The sequence below is a fragment of the Danio rerio genome, chromosome 3 (assembly GCF_049306965.1).
Source record: "Danio rerio strain Tuebingen ecotype United States chromosome 3, GRCz12tu, whole genome shotgun sequence".
NCBI classification, from domain to species: Eukaryota; Metazoa; Chordata; class Actinopteri; order Cypriniformes; family Danionidae; genus Danio; species Danio rerio.
In genome coordinates this window covers 2,557,501-2,575,710 of record NC_133178.1, presented here as the reverse complement: position 1 = coordinate 2,575,710, position 18,210 = coordinate 2,557,501, and the positions used below count along the sequence as shown (strand labels likewise).

Sequence of the window (18,210 nt, the reverse complement as noted above, 5' to 3'; positions counted from 1 at the left end):
GGAAATGGGTCTCCTGGTACATATGCATTCGGCTTAATTGCCTTTAAAAATCCTCCTCCAGTGCTAGTAGTTAATTATAATTTAACTTGCATTTCAAACATGTTATTTATTAAAAAAAAAACAACAACTGATGTTTAAAATAATTTGATATTCAATTGTAAAATTGTTTTTTAACAATGGAATTGAATACTTTAAAGTAAGGTTATATAAGTTGCAGTATTTATTTATTTTTATTTTTTGCTAATGTTAATAAAAAAAATAAAGTTTTTTTATGTTAACTAATGTTAACAAACAGTTGTATTTTAATAATGCATCAAATGTTGAACTACGATTAATAAATACTGTACAAGTATTCATCACTAGATTATGCTAGCAATAGACCATTTCAATGTGGTCCTGTCATTGGCCCATGAACATTTCCTAGTTTTTTTTATAGTTATTTCATAACTGTAACAAGAGGGAGTTCAATCATAACCTAGTGTTAAAGCAGCTATGATAACATTATTTATCAATATGTGGCTCTGTTTGGATTCTCAGAAGCTATAGTAATTAAAAATGCAATTTTTTTGTTTTAGTTTACATCCTCAAAATGGTCTGTATGCACATCAACTTTAAATAATGAAACCTTACTGTAAAGTTTAACCTTAACACCATTTATTAGTGCTCAACATTTATACTTAAAGCACAGAGTTGAGAAGCAGAATTTAATAACATCTCATAAATTCAAAGTAAATGTCCTAAATCAGTGTGCTGTCAGCTGACCTCGGTTTATATAATCTCATGTGACACTAAACAGTCGCTTCAGTGACGGTAGTGACTCACTTTACCGTCTGCAGTGCGTCATCGCCGGTGTTCGGTGATGCATCATCAAACGCGTCGGTTCTCCCGGTAAAAGCGCGTGTTCGGGAATCTCCATCACCACCATCATCACCAAGGGCTCGGCGGATTCGCATCTACACAACTCCAGCTGTAAGTTTCTCCATTAAGTCAATATATTCTGCAGCTTTTCCATAGCTATTTAGCATTCATTCACGTTATAATTACGGTATATTTATAATCTAGAAGTGATCAAACTTGTCCGTTTACCGTCATATTTGTTGATGTCCGGGCGGTGTCTCAATACTCATGCTGCAGCCGCTCCCTCTTGTAACGTTATATTTATAGAACGGTGTTGATTCTTGACAGAAATACACCCCAAAGATGCTGTCTAGTAAGTGAAGTGATGAGGTTGAGGCACAGTCCCCTCATGCCCTTCGTCAAGAACATTCTGGAAGCAGGAGATGCTGAAAGAGACTGGAGAATTAAAGAAACACCGCAGCATTCATTTACCGTGCGTTAAATAAGTGTGTTTGACGCGTCCGTTATGACCGTTATTTTAACCGTCGCGTTTTGAATTCGTGTTTTGGCGTCAAATTATCTGAACGTGAAGGAGTTCTGTTTTAGTCAAAACAAAGTATGGCAGTGACTGCATGTGCTGTACTCCACGCTTAGTGCGCATCCGTATGTTGAATGTTTATTATTAATTTATGTGGCGATGCTGAAGTCGCGTAAAGACAGCAGAACTACCGGCTGTCTGACGTCACGAAGGCAGATTTGGCGTCACGCATTCAGGTTAAAGAGGTTTCCTTCAAACTGCTTCATAGAGTTTATCCAGTGAATGTTTATATTAGAAAATGCTTCCGGAAAAGGATCCCCTTTGTTACTTTTGAAGAATACTAGATTAATCTGTAGATCATCTTTTTTGGGAATGTGCCCAAATTAAGATTTTTTGGAAAGAATTCAGTTTATTTATACGTGTATCTCTTTTATATATTTTTTCTTTGTCATACAAGGATGTTTTATTTGGTTTTTATCATGTTGATAAAGTTAAAGATAAATATTTTCTAATAAATCTGTTTATTTTACTAGCAAAAGTTTTTATACATAAATGCAAATTTGTGTCTGTAAAGCCCCTTTTTCTTATTTTTTGTAAAGATTTGAAATATTATTTAAATACAATCTCTACCTCCAGCTTTAAAATCCGTAACACTATGTGAATCTTACAATATTCTCTCTTTATAATACCCAGATGACTGTATTGTATGTGATTCTGTAAACATCACTGTGACCTTGCTTTAAGGTAAATTTAAAGTGCTTTTTGTAATTCATATTCCCCCTGGCATATTCTTTAGTTTGTATTTTTGTTTTGTTCTGTTCTCTACCTTTGTTGTTAAAGGTTTTGTACCTTTTCTGTAAATTTTTGTATTCTTGCTGAACGCTCTAATAAAAAAAAAAAAAAAAATTCACTGTGCGCAAACTTTACAGAAACTTACGGTATTTCAAGTACATGATGTTCGTATAAAATAATTACACATTATATATATATATATATATATATATATATATATATATATATATATATATATATATATATATATATATAATTTTTTTTCAACATCTTCATCAGAGATTTTTTCAGCACATTTCTAATCATAATAGTTTAATAACTCATTTCTAATAATCTAATAATATAGCTTAAAGGCGCTAATAATATTGACCTTAAAATGGTGTTTAAAAAATGTCATTCTAGCCGAAATAAAACAAATAAGACTTTCTCCAGAAGAAAAAATATTATCAGACACACTGTGAAAATTTACTAGCTCTGTTAAACATCATTTGGGAAATATTTCAAAAAGAAAAACAAATTCAAAGGGGGCCTAATAATTCTGACTTCAACTGTATGTATATACATATATATATATATATATATATATATATACTAGAATGCAATGTTTACAATGTTCATTAACTTTAAGTGAACTATCTCAAAAAATATATATTATCAGGCATACTGTGAACATTTCCTTGAAATAAATTCAAAGGGGGCTAATAATTCTGACTTCAACTGTATATGTATGTATATTTTGAATCTTTTCTAGTGTTCAGCCTGTAAGTGCACATCATATAGCCTCCTCAAATAGAAATATTTCAGACTAATGATAAACTTGATATGTTTATAGTGCATATAACAAACAAACAAATGAACGAACGAATGAATGAACAAACAAACGAATGAACGAACAAATGAACGAATGATCAAACAAACAAATGAATGAATAAACGAATGAATGAATGAACAAATGAACGAATGAAGAAAAACAAATGAATGAATAAACGAATGAATGAACAAATGAATGAACGAATGAACAAACAAACAAATGAATGAATAAACGAATGAATGAATGAACAAATGAATGAACGAATGAATGAACGAATGAACAAACAAATGAATAATTAAACGAATGAATGAACAAATGAATGAACGAATGAATGAACGAATGAACAAACAAACAAATGAATTAATAAACGATCGAATGAATGAACGAACGAACAAATAAACGAATTAATAAATGAATGAACGAACAAACAAATGAATGAATGAACGAATAAATGAATGAATGAATGAATGAATGCAGAGTACAGTAAGATTTGTTTGTTATTTTAACGCTGACTTAATTATGAACAAACCCAAGTTGGGTTGTTTTTTCGAATAGATTTAAATATAATTGTAAACCCAACCGTTGGGCTTGTCCATTATTTGACCCCGCATTTGAGTTAAAACAACCCAGCGTTGATTAAAGTGTCTCAGGGCCACCGGATTGACTCTGGGCTCTTGTCGTTGCACGCATGTTTATAATACATCAATACATATGCCTGCTGCAGACACAGTGAACCGTGATGCGGATGCTGTCCTGAAGTGATAAATATAGCCTGAGCTCGAGTGATGTTCAGCTCAGTCTGACCTCAGAACAGTTCAGTCTGTTCTTCTGGCCCGTCTCAACACAAAGCAGGCTGTTGTGCAGAGCTGAACCCTCACGCTCCGGGCACAAACCGTCTTGAATGTAAAATCACACACACACACACACACGCGCACACGCACACGCACACGCACACACACACACACACACATACACACACACACACACACACACACACACACACATACACACACACACTGAGTCTTTGTGCAGAGCTGAATCTGTTTCTCTGCACGTCTCTTCTTCTCTCAGGACAAACTGAGCTCTGCAAACAACAACAGAGCAAAGTGCGCGCGCAGAACATCTGTAAACAAACGCAGAGTTCACCAGGGAAAACACACACACACACACACGCAGGTAAAGCTCTGTATGTGTGAGTCAGCACAGTGTTTCTCTCACAGGTCTCTGGATCCAGCAGGTGAACAGATCCTCGATGGCGGACCCGGACCCGGCCCTGCGGTCTCCGCGATCAGCACCGCTGTCTCTTCAGTTCCCCTTCAGATCCGCACTCCCTCCCAAGGAGTTACCAAGCCCGCTGCCCACCAAACGAACTCGCACGTACTCTGCGTAAGTCAAACACACACACACACACACGTCCCACAGATGGACAAACTAAGGAGCGGAGTCAGTGATTTGGGTGCCCTATAAGCAATTCCAGCCATGGGGCCAAACAGTCCTAAAATGCCCCCTTTGTATTGTTGATATTGTATTCAGTCATTCAGCTGTTTTTTGTTCTTACATCACTCAATCTCCTGCTCTAGGTTTTACCTTAATGCAATATCTCCATTTTAATAGATTTCTAAGCTAAATCTTTACCTGGTTTGCCTGCTGGACTACTCCATGATTTAGGGTTGTTATAGAAATTAGCCTATAGATGTTATAATTACTTTCAGATTGTATTGGTTAGAGCCTCACCATACAAAATCTGATAGAAAACAATGAGTTAGGTAGTTAAGTTTTGTTATGTTAAGTTAAATTTCCTGGGGCCCTAAGCAGCTGTTTACTTCACTTATTGGTTAAATTTGTCCCTGGATAAACTACAACACTTGGGCTTATTCTGGAGTGAGACTCTCCCTGTGCACATATTTATTGACTCATTTGCATATTTAAAAATACCATGCCATGTTTGTTTTCTGAGTAATATATATATATATATATATATATATATATATATATATATATATATATATATATATATATATATATATATATTTAAATATAAACAAATCATGCACGTTTAATTATTAAATCATTTGCATATTTAAATATACCACACCATGTCCGTTTTCTGTGTAATATATATGTATTTTTAAATATAAACAAATCATGCGCATATTAAATTATTGGCTCATTTGCATATTTAAATATACCACACCATGTTTGTTTTCTGTGTAATATATATATTTTAATATAAACAAATCATGCGCATATTTAATTATTAAATCATTTGCATATTTAAATATACCACACCATGTTTGTTTTCTGTGTAATATATATGTATTTTTAAATATAAACAAATCATGCACATATTTAATTATTGACTCATTTGCATATTTAAATATTCCATGCCATGTTCGTTTTCTGTGTAATATATATTTTTAAACATAAACAAATCATGCACATAACTGACTCATTTGCATATTTAAATATACCACACCATGTTTGTTTTCTGTTTAATGTATATTTTTAAATATAAACAAACCATGCACATATTTAATTACTGACTCATTTGCATATTTAAATATACCACACCATGTTTGTTTTCTGTTTAATGTATATTTTTAAATATAAACAAACCATGCACATATTTAATTACTGACTCATTTGCATATTTAAATATACCACACCATGTTTGTTTTCTGTGTAATGTATATTTTTAAATATAAACAAACCATGCACATATTTAATTACTGACTCATTTGCATATTTAAATATACCACACCATGTTTGTTTTCTGTTTAATATATATTTTTAAATATAAACAAATCATGCACATATTTAATTACTGACTCATTTGCATATTTAAATATACCACACCATGCTTGATTTCTTTGTATATTATAACTGAAATATAAACAAATTCTTTAACTAATAACTCATTTGCATATTTAAACATCACACCATGTTTGTCTGCTCTGTGTGTGTGTCTTTAGGACAGTGCGAGCGAACGCTGGGCCTGTCTTTAAGGGTGTGTGTAAAGACTTCTCTCGCTCTCAGGGTCACGGCTTCATCAAACCGGCTCATGGAGGAGACGACATCTTCTTTCACATCTCAGAGTGAGTTTACAAGCATCGAGATTATTAGATCACATACCTGACAATACTGAAGATCCTCTGCTCCAGCTTCATCACAGCTCAACGTCTAGAGGGGAAAACTACAACTTAAACAAAAACAACTCATGCAGAAAATTAAAAATGAATTTATATATATATATATATATTAATTAATATATAATTAATAATATATATATATATATATATATATATATATATATATATATATATATATATATATATATATATATATATATATATATATATATTTCCCCCCACATGCAGTACCAATCTAAAATTCTATATAATTACATAAGAACAACAATATACATAATTATAGTAGTAATAATAATAGTAATTTTATATTTATTAGTATATTATTATTACAATATGTTTAATATAATAACAAATGAATATTATATTATATTACACTAATAATAGTAAAAATGTCGAGATAAAATAAAATACAATAAAAATGTAAAAATATATTTAATTTTATAAGAGCAACTATGTACATATATATATATATATATAAATATATATATAAATATATATATATATATATATATATATATATATATATATATATATAGTAATAATAGTAAATAAGTAAATAAATATGTAAAAAAGTTTTTAAAAATATGTAAATAAGCATAAAAATCTGTAAATAAACCCAAAAATATGTAAATAAGGCTAAAAGATATGCAAATATGGCAAATGTACAAATACGACCAAAAATATGTAAATTTGTCTATACATATGCAAATAAGTCTAAATAATCTTTAAATAAGCCTAAAATATCTGTAAATAAGTCTATAAATATGTAAATAAGTCTATAAATCTTTAAATAAGCATATACATATGTAAATGAGTCTATAAATATGTAAATAAACCTAAATAATCTATAAATAAATCTATAAATAAGCCTATACAACTGTAAATAAGTTTATGAAGCTGTGGATGAACCTAAAAAAATCTGTAAATAAGCCTATTAATATGTACAGATAAGACTAACAAAAAAATAATAATAATTATTAGTAAAAAAAATTTAAATCTGTAAATAAACAAATATGTAAATGAGTCTGTAAATATGTAAATAATCATATAAATCCGTAAATAAACCAACAAATCTGTAGATATGGCTTACAGGTATGCAAATAAGGCAAATATGCAAAGACCAAAAATGTGTAAGTAAGTCTAAACAATCTGTAAATAAGTACATAAATATGCAAATAAGCCCAATTTTTTTTAAAAAAGTCTATAAATCTGTAAATAAGCCTATTAATCCCTAGATATAGCTAAAAGATTAGTAAATAAGCCTATAAATGTGCAGATAAACCTAAAAATAGGTAATAAGTCTATGAATATGTAAATAAGCATATAAATATGTAAATGAGTATACATATTTATCTATACATATGTAATTAAGTCTGTTAATCCATGGATAAAGATAAAAACATTAGTAAATAAGTCTATAAATATGTAATAAGTGTCTGTAAATAAACTTATAAATCAGTACATAAATCTGTAAATAAGCCTATAAATCCATAGATAAGGCAAAAAAATCTGTAGGCAAATCTCCAAATCTGTGAATAAACTTGTAAATACGTCTCTTCATCTCTGTGTCAGTATTGAAGGCGAGTATGTTCCCGTGGAGGGAGACGAGGTCACCTATAAAGTCTGTCTGATTCCACCCAAGAACGTGAAGGTGCAGGCGGTGGAGGTGACCATCACACACCTGAAGGCCGGAGCCAAACACGAGACCTGGTCGGGTCAGATCATCAGCACGTAGAAGAGCAGAGCATCATAACGCCTCAAGACTGAACATCTAAAGGAGACGAGCCGCCGTTTACACCCCAAACACACACTTCAGCCAAACACACACTGCTTCAGGTCCTGCTGGAGTCTGTTTTTCGGTGTAAAGACTGGTCTGCAGGTGGAGAGACCAGGCGGATGGAGAAATGATGAACCGTGAAGGAAGATAACGCTACAGTACAGGCTGGTTTCAGCTCTTATGTTTATTTATATTATTATTTTTGATAATTCTACGTTAGATTGATGTTAATGACGAATCGCACTAAACATGCCATCTAATTTACACGCAGAGTCATGTTCATCCTCCAATCAAACTTAATCATGTAATTTTCAGTTTATTTAATGAGCAGGTCATGTGGGTTTCGATAAATATCTTATTTGCAGTTTGTAAAGTTACTTAAAGCAACTCATTTGCATAAACCACGAGATACAATGAAATGGGCGTTTTATTTCTGATATGAAACGACCAATCAAAACAGACTTGGCCAGCCGACCAATCAGAGCAGAGCTGGCTTATGGAAAGGGGAGGGGCTTACATATCTAAAGCCTCAAATTTATTCAAATGAACCAAATCATATTCTAAAATCAAACAAAATAAAATGGTTTATGTTGATCAATTTTAGTATATATTAAACAGCAGGTCATGTGGGTTTTCGATAAATATTGTAGTTGCAGTTTGTAACGTCGCTGTCCTTTTCTGATCCTTAATGTAAACATAATCAAAGTAACTAATTTGCATAAACCCCTCCTCCCATGACATACAAACCATAAAATGGCCGTTTTGTTTCTAATACAGAAAGACCAATTTAAAAAAACCTGGCTAGCTGACCAATCAAAGCAGAGCTGGCTTATCGAAGGGGGAGGGGCTTACTGATCTGAAGCCTAGAACTGATTTAAACGAACCAAAATCAAATTCATCCTGATTTTTTTTTCAAATAAAAAAAAAAGGTTATGTTAATAATTTTTATCAAATTTTGGGTTTTCGATAAATATCGTATTTGCTGTTTTTAACGTCACGGTCCTTCAATGTAAACATATTGTCTCTCGAAAGAAAGCCTATCGTAAATCACAGAAATTATTGCCTGCTACTGATTTATGTTAACTAGTGGTGGCTGTTTCCAAAACATCGCTACACAAACTTTTACGAATCATGATATTAGGGGCTTTGTTGCATTATTACAATTTTAAAAATTAAAAAAAACTAACTTCTATACTACCAGCATATGCATATTATCATAAATTACACATAAATCATGTGGGTTCAATTAGATCACCCCCTAGTGGCCAATCACTGAACAACATTTATAGTTTTTATCTGATCTCAGATCGTTTTAATTTTTAAAAATTGGTAAAATTTCATATTATGCAGATAACATTTAATGCTATTAACTGATTAACTAATTGCGTTTAATACATTATACTTTAAGTTAAACGTTGGAAATTTGTTTGGAAAGGCAAATGTTTAGCATGGTTTGCTTGAGTTTTTTTTGGTCAGATTTACAGTTTTAACCAGCAGGTGGCAGTAGCAGGTGGTGTTTTAAATGCATCGAAACATTGAATCTTTTTTGTGAAGCAATTGATTCAGTTGATTCAACGCTTTGAAACTCTGAAATTGGCTTTTCATTACTGATATGGAAAGACCAATTAAAACAGGCTTTGTCCGCTGACCAATCAGAGCTGGCTTATGAAAGGGGAGGGGCTTACAGACCTGAAGCTGAGAATTGATTAAAACGAACAGAATTGAAATCAGTGCAGAATGATTCTAATATTAAAATCATGTTCTGAAATGATGTTTTCTGATCTTAGATGCGCTTATATCTGTTGTAGGAGCCTCAACACAATAATAGGATGCTATAAAGTACACATGACCTGCTCTTTAAGCTCATTTTAGTTTGATGGTTTTCATTCAAGTTTATTTTTATTATGCAAAATCTAAAATATTTCTTATTTGATGTGAGGGTGAGATGCGAGTCTGACAGGTCCATGACTGCTATAAATGCTGCAACTGAAGCATCACAGACTAATTTTGCACTTGATAAACTGATTAAAAAAAAAACAGATACGAACTGCCAAACTGACTTTATCTCTCAGAATCCTTGGGAATCTATCAGGGTAAAATACGCAACATTTTGTAGATGAGCTGAATAATAATAACAGCAGGCTAGCAGGAGCACTTACACACAGCACATGCTAAAGATCTCTGTATGTTTGTGGCATTTATTAGTTCAGAGAAACTGTGATGTTGATACATTGTTGCGTTGTTATTATTATGGAAGGAAGTTGGGGCCAAAAATGAAATGAAACGTGATTTTTTTCTTTTGTTTATAAACAGCAACACGTGTATGTTTACAGACCACTGCAATATACTATTCACAAAATAAACATGACGTCAAAAGTCTGTATCCATATATCCCAACGTACCATTGAATCATATTTGCAAATATAGTTTCAAATCAAGAGATTTCATTGGCTAAAATTTCATTTTGATTAGATCGGGTGCCTGTACCATGATGGTGGTTCAACAAACTCAGAATTACAGATTTTAAAGACACTGGGGTTGTGTCTTTATTTTAACTTTGGTCACATTTGACTGGTGAAATTACAGTTTTGAATCTCTAAACCAGAATATAACCTGAACACATCTAGAGTGTAACATAACCTAAACATATCCTGAACATTAGCCTGAAAACAACCTGAACATATCTAAAACATAACCTAAACATAACATGAACACATCCAGAACATAGCCTGAACATAACCTGAACATATATAAAACATTGCCTGAAAGTAACTTAAACATATCTAGAACATATCCAGAACTTAGCTTGTAAACAGCTAAAACATAACCTGACCATATCCAGGACATAACCAGAACATATATAAAACTTGAACTGAAAATAACCAGAACATACTTTAAATATACTCTGAACATATTCAGAACATATCTCTTAAACAAAAAAAATAACCAAAACATAACCTAAACAAATATAAAACAATACCTGAAAGTAACAAACATATCTAGAACATATCCAGAACTGAAAATAGCTAAAACATAACCTAAACATATCCAGAACATAATGCGAAAATAACCAGAACATATCTAAAACTCAAACTGAAAATAACCAGAACATACTTTAAATATATCCAAAACATAACCTAAAAGTAACCAGAAAATAACCTAAACATAACATAACATAACACTAACAAATCCAGAACATAGCCTGAACATATATAAAACATTACCTGGAAATAACTTAAACATATCTAGAGAACATACCCAGAACTCAGCTTGAAAATACATAAAACATATCCAGAACATATCTAAAACTAAAATGAAAATAACCAGAACCTACCTTATATAGATCCTGAACATATCCAGGACATATCTAAAACATAACCTGAAAATACCCAGAACATAACCTAAACATAACTCGAACAAATCCAGAACATAGTCTGAACATATATAAAAAAATTACCTGAAAGTAACTTAAACATATCTAGAGAACATATCCAGAACTTAGCCTGAAAACAGCTAACATAACTTGAACATAACCTGAAAATAACCAGAACATATCTAAAACTTAAACTGAAAATAACCAGAACATAACCTAAACATAACACTAACAAATCCAGAACATATATAAATCATTACCTGAAAGTAACCTAAACATATCTAGAGCATATCCAGAACAGAAAATGGCTAAAACATAACATGAACATAGCCTGAACAAAATGAGAGCATATTTAGAACATATCCAGAACTTAACCTGCCTTAAAGCAGGTTAGCGGTGCAGTGAAAAATATCAAGGTGCCCAAGACCAAGCTTCAATCCAGCTTCATGGTACAGGCTAAAAATGTTCAAGTGCTTTATTTTTGACACCAATTGCCTTCCATACTATGCTTAGTCATATGATCTTGTTGCATGTTCTTTAGTTTGTATTATGAGTGATTGTCAGATATCTTCACATTATACCTGATGCTTCTGTGCCCTTGTAAGGGTGTAAAACTGATGTCTTATTTTTATGTTCAGCACTTTTCAGAGCTCAGATCACTGTGGTCAATGTCTCTTTCATGTGAACTTGATGAACTAATAAAATGAATTTATGATTTGCATGTTTGTGTATTATGTGTACATTATGCCATCACAGAATAAAACACACGCATAAACAGATCAGACTCAGAAAGTCAGGAAAACATGTATTTATAACAAACATACACACTCATGATCCATCACAAGGCATTAGACATAATACAGAATTTTCTGAACAATGAAAATCACATTTTTGCTTTCTCCCAGGAGTGTTTACTTACTTTCAACTGAAGTGTAACCCATAAACGTCCTCAATAAATCAGTTTAGATCCACTTGGAATTAAGCTCACAATTCCCCTATATACATATATACATGAAACAAAGCAAAAGGAACTCTGAGATAGGAGTAGACGAGTCTCTCCAGCACCGTGTACATCATCATTAGTAGTCCATTATTAATGATATGAATCAATTAAAGTGCATAATGCCGTCAGATATGAAACACTAATACATTAACATTCATACTCTTCAGACTGTGGAATCAGAACGGAAACACTTGATCCATCATTAGAAAATTTACCATGGTTTTACTATAATACAAGTGAATTTACTATGTTTTACTATAGTATAAGGGAATTTACCATGTTTATACTATAGTATAAGGGAATTTACCATGTTTTATTAGAGTATAAGTGAATTTACCATGTTTATATTACAGTATAAGTGAATTTACCATGTTTATACTATAGTATAAGGGAATTTACCATGTTTTATTATAGTATAAGTGGATTTACCATGTTTATACTATAGTATAAGGGAATTTACGATGTTTTTACTATAGTATGAGTGAATTTATCATGTTAACACTACAGTATAAGGGAATTTACGATGTTTTTACTATAGTACAAGTGTATTTGCCATGTTTATACTATAATATAAGTGAATTTACCATATTTATACTACAGTATAAAGGAATTTACAATGTTTTTACTATAGTATAAGTGAATTTATACTATAGTACAAGTGAATTTACCATGTTTATACTATAGTAAAAGTGAAATTACCATGCTTTTTCTATAGTATAAGTAAATTTACAATGTTTACACTACAGTATAAGGGACTTTATGATGTTTTTACTATAGTATAAATGAATTTACCATGTTTTTACAATAGTAAAAAAAATTGACCATGTTTTTACTATAGTATAAGTGATTTTATCATGTTTATACTATAATATAAGGGAATTAACCATGTTTTTACTATAGCATAAGTGAATTTACCATGTTTATACTATAGTAAAAGTGAATTGACCATGTTTTTACCATAGTTAACATGTTTTTACTATAGTAAAAGTGAATTTACCATGCTTGTACTTCAGTATAAGAGAATTTACCATGTTTATACTACAGTGTAAGGGAATGTACCATGTTTATACTATAGTAAAAGTGAATTTACCATGTTTATACTATAGTATAAGGGAATTTACCATGCTAGTACTACAGTGTAAGGGAATTTACCATGTTTATACTACAGTGTAAGGGAATGTACCATGTTTATACTATAGTAAAAGTGAATTTACCATGTTTATACTATAGTATAAGGGAATTTACCATGCTAGTACTACAGTGTAAGGGAATGTACCATGTTTATACTACAGTGTAAGGGAATATACCATGTTTATACTATAGTATAAGTTTTAAGTTGCACGGGTTTTTTTAGGATAGCCACAGTTTTAGCACAAAATACCATGGTTAAACTGTGGTAATGATGCAAAAGCATGTTGAATTTGTGATTATCGTATTTAAATCTGATATTTCTATTTATGCAAATCACATATATGACAATCAAATTCACGTCTGATTTTTGCAGATATAAAAATGTGCACATAAACGCAATATAGATTTCAAAATATAGAAAAATGGCCATTTACAGATATAGCTTACATCTATTATGAATTGGATTTACTGTATATTTGTGCACGTATATTCAAATATATGAACTATTATGTTAAATATAAGCTCATATATGATCACATATCAGAATTAAGCATGTTTATTTTGGTTTTATTTGTCGTTAAACACATGGTAAATGTTCATAAAGGCTGATTAATCCAGACTATAGTGTTTTCGAAATGCCCTAAAGATCTTCACGTGTGTTCTGACTGATGGACAGAATGATTGTTATCTCTCAGGAATGATAAACAGATGAACATCACATCTAAACAGACTCTTAAGGGGGTTCTATTATGCAAATATCCCTTTAATAAGGGGTTGAAACCCAGTTGTGTGCCATCAGTGTGAGTATAGCCAACCTTTAATTGAACACATGAATTAAAGCCCCGCACATTACAGACCATCTCTTCCTCATTAGCATAAACAGCCCTGAGTGAGAAGCAGCCGTCCGACACCCTGACACACACATTTTCACACAGATACCAGATAGTTGTTTTTGAATTCGTCACTATGCTGACATACAGGTGTTTGTAGCTCCACCCCCTTTTTGAAAATCTCATTTGCATTTAAAGCGACAGTCATCAAAACACCACAATTAAGCTCAAAGCCTAAAAGGGTCAGATTCAGACAGTTGTAAAACATCATCTGTGTGCTATTTTGAGATGAAATTTCTCACACACACTCTGGACACATCAGAGACACCTTTTATATCTTGTAATAAAGGTCAGAATAGGTCCTGTTTAAAATAAGCTCACATTAAAGACGTTTCACAGGCATACAGACTGATGGATGAAGTGATGTCCAAGCACAGCTCACACAAATGCATGTAGTAGAAGCATGGTGTATATTACTGTGTTCACGCTCACACTGATGTCATTCACAGGAGTGACCAATAATCATTAAAATTAAAAGAAATAAAAATTAATATTTTTCTCCATTTCTCAGTGAAGATATGTGATGTATGTTGGTGCATTTAATCTAAACAGATTGATTAAACAGATACATTTATTACAATATTTTTTAGTCACCAAACACATTGAGAAATTGAAAGAAAATACAAATAAACTCAAGCTAAATATTGCAACAACAACAAAAAAATTCTTGCTTCTCTTGATTTTCCTCTTTTTAAAATGTGTATTTAATATTTTTCTACAACAAATACATTTAGCTGTGCTAGTTTTTGGATCGTTGTCGTAAATTACTGTTAGATGAGCTCCAGATTTGGCTTCTGTACTGACTTATCTAATGTATATGCACAGATACAATATTGTAGAGCTTCCTATTAGAAATATAGATTTTAAAGAGAGATTTGTGAGAGGTAAACTTGTAATTGCTGAGCGCTGTATATATATATATATATATATATATATATATATATATATATATATATATATATATATACAACAGTTCTGTCTGGTTCTCAAATCAGATTGGCTGAAAGCTGTGCGATATTCTGCAATATCAGAACTCCTACAGCCTCTTTACAGTTTGTGTATTACTCCGCACACATACAGCCAGCAAAAGGCAGACACTACAGATCTAAAGTTTAAAAGATGCTTTTAACTGTTTTAACAGCTGTTTAACTGTCAGCTTATAATTTGAATCCAAAGGCGGAAGAAAGTAGTTCCTCATACAAAAGGGTTTTTGAGACTCTCCATGTTTGATTTTGTTTTTATATACACAATTATGCCGTCAAACTGTTATATAAACGCAAAATCACACTCGTAGCAGTGCGATAAGCCTGTATATCGGCACTGGTGGTGGCACTAAGGCACAACGCACGCCTCCCGCCAGTGCCAATATACAACCATGTCGCACTGCTACTCGTGTGATATTGCTCATACATATATATATATATATATATATATATATATATATATATATATATATATATATAAAAACATTTATTTTGCATAATCGTATGCAATAATTGCATTAATTGTAAAATTAACTACTTTAAGCAAAGATTAAACTTTCTTATTGCACTGATTTTAATACAATTAATCAATTTCTAATAAATTCCATCCAAAATATCTTTTGTTCCCTTTACAACCACTAAATTATTTAATCCCTTTTAGTGAAAACTCATCCCTACATTAAAAAGGTTTGGTCCTGCTTAGTTTTCACATTTTATGGCGGGAAAAACACTGTTTAAAACAACCCGTCTGCTAATCTTTAACTGTTTATACTCTAGCAGACGGATTGAGCTTTTGGTCTGTGTTTACAGTTCAGTTCAAGTCTAAATTATTCGCCCTCCTGTGAATTTCTTTTTCCAATATTTCCCAAATGATGTTGAACAGATTCAGGAATACTTCACAGTATGTCTGATAATATTCTTTCTTCTGGAGAAAGTCTGATTTGTTTTATTTCGACTAGAATAAAAGCAGGCATTCATTTTTTTAACACCAATTTTAAGGTCAATATTATTAGCCCCCTTAAGCAATATTAGTTTTGGATAATCTGCAAAACAAACCCCTGTTAAACAATGACTTGCCTAATTACCCTAACTTTACCCTAATTAACCCAGTGAAGCCTTTATATGTCACTTTAAGCTGAATATTAGTGTCTTGAAGAATATCTAGTCTAATATTATTTACTGTCATCATGGCAAAGATAAAATAAATCAGATATTAGAGATGAGTTATTAAAACTATTATGATTAAATATGCGTTGAAAAATCTTGCTGAAAAAAATAAATGAATTAAAATTTACAATACCTCTGTATATTTACATTCTGCGGCCCTTTACATACTGTATACACTGTAAAAAATAATAGATCATAGCTTCCTTAAAATTATTAAGTTCACTATAATTACCTTTATATTGCATTATAAAACAGCATTAAGATAAGCTCATATGACTTAAAACATGAGTTTGATCATCACTTTTCCATCCATTATCAGCAGAGAAGCTTAATATTTACATAAACATGACACCATTGGTCATATTCTACAGTATCATATTTTACTACTGACTGTAATAACTAGAGTGGTCACATGTGTTTTAAGGGGGTTTTAGTAAAAAGTAGGACTAGTCGACATATTTAATAATGACTACTGACTAATTAAATGAAGAAATAATGTCTTAATTATGTCCAACTATTAGGTCTTTAATTATGCAGCTTTCTCCTGTTTTCTGCATCTTAAAGGGCCGGTTCACACAAAAGTGACTTTATTTCCTACTATGGAGGGCGAGTTTCATAAAAAAAAAAAAAAAAAAAATTTACGGAGGACTACTGACTAATTAAATGAAGAAAGAAAGTCTTAATTAATTAATCTATCTATTCATTAAGTGTTATTTATGCAGCTTTCTACTGTTTCCTGCAACTTAAAGGGCCGGTTCACAGAAAAAAAAAAGTAGTTTTCCTACTATGGAAGTCAGTGGTTCATAAGAGCGTTCTTTTATGAAAAAGCATATTTAAGGATGACTGCTGACTAATTAAATGAAAAAAAAAATCTGAATTATGTCCATCTATAAATTAGGCGTAATTATGCAGCCGTCTGCTGTTTTCTGCATCTTAAAGGGCCGGTTCACCCAAAATGACTATATTTCTTACTATAGAAGTCAATGGCTTATGATTTTTGGGGTTGTTTTTATGAAAAAGTATATGAGATGATGATTGCTGACTAATTAAATAACATAAGAATGTCTTAATTATGTCTATATATTAATGAAGTCTTAATTATACAGCTTTCTTCTGTTTTCTGCATCTTAAAGGGCCAGTTCACCCCAAAAATGAGCTTATTTCCGTCTATGGAAGTCAATGGCTTATGATTTTAAGGGTGGTTTTTATGAAGAAGCACTTTTAATGATGACTACTGACTAATTAAACGAAGAAAGTATGTCTTAATAAATGTCTATCCATTAATGAAGTCTTAATTATGCTGCTGTTTTCTGTCCACAACCCACAGAATATGCTGCATCTTAAAGGGCCGGTTCACGCAAAAATAATTTTTAACTACTATGGAAGTCAACAGCTTCCAACATTCTTCAAAAGCAGTGCTTCTCAACCACGTTCCTGGAGGACCACCAGCACTGCATGGTTTGGATGTCTTCTTTGTCTGTCACACCCATTACAGGTCCTTTAGTCTCTGCTACTGAGCTGATGACCTGAATCAGGTGTGTTTGGTTAAGGAGACCTGGAAAATGTGCAGAGCTGGTGGTCCTCCAGGAACATGGTTGAGAAACACTCCTTTAGTGAATAATGAGTGCATTTGTATTTCTGAGTGAGCTGTCCCTTTAAGAGAGCGGTCACTCGGTAAACCCCACAGTGTAAACGTGACCACGGTTAAACACGTTACTGTTAAAACAGACTATTAAAATACACACACCGCAAGAAATGC

The 18,210-nt window shown here is 31.9% G+C and overlaps 3 protein-coding genes across 4 annotated transcripts in view; 1 reads left to right on the top strand and 2 right to left on the bottom strand.

Annotated features, from left to right (window-relative positions):
• plbd1a (phospholipase B domain containing 1a) overlaps positions 1-18,210 on the bottom strand; it is a 364,744-nt gene that overhangs the window by 153,424 nt on the left and 193,110 nt on the right. The gene's annotated exons all lie outside the window — the stretch shown is intronic.
• On the top strand, positions 918-11,998 carry csdc2b (cold shock domain containing C2, RNA binding b). Its single transcript, XM_005170784.6, has 4 exons — positions 918-969; positions 4,199-4,364; positions 5,951-6,073; positions 7,700-11,998. Exons 2-4 carry the CDS (start codon positions 4,231-4,233, stop codon positions 7,860-7,862), a joined length of 420 nt encoding a protein of 139 aa, XP_005170841.3. The 5' UTR covers positions 918-969; positions 4,199-4,230; the 3' UTR covers positions 7,863-11,998.
• pmm1 (phosphomannomutase 1) overlaps positions 16,480-18,210 on the bottom strand; it is a 22,305-nt gene continuing 20,574 nt past the window's right edge. Inside the window, exons 8-9 of one of the 2 annotated variants that reach the window (XR_012400703.1) lie at positions 18,043-18,210; positions 16,480-17,885 (exon numbers count right to left, since the gene is read on the bottom strand). The exon at positions 18,043-18,210 is cut by the window's right edge and continues 707 nt beyond it. The gene's annotated coding sequence lies outside the window, so the exon portion shown is untranslated. The other variant, XM_003198028.6, reaches the window with a different exon arrangement.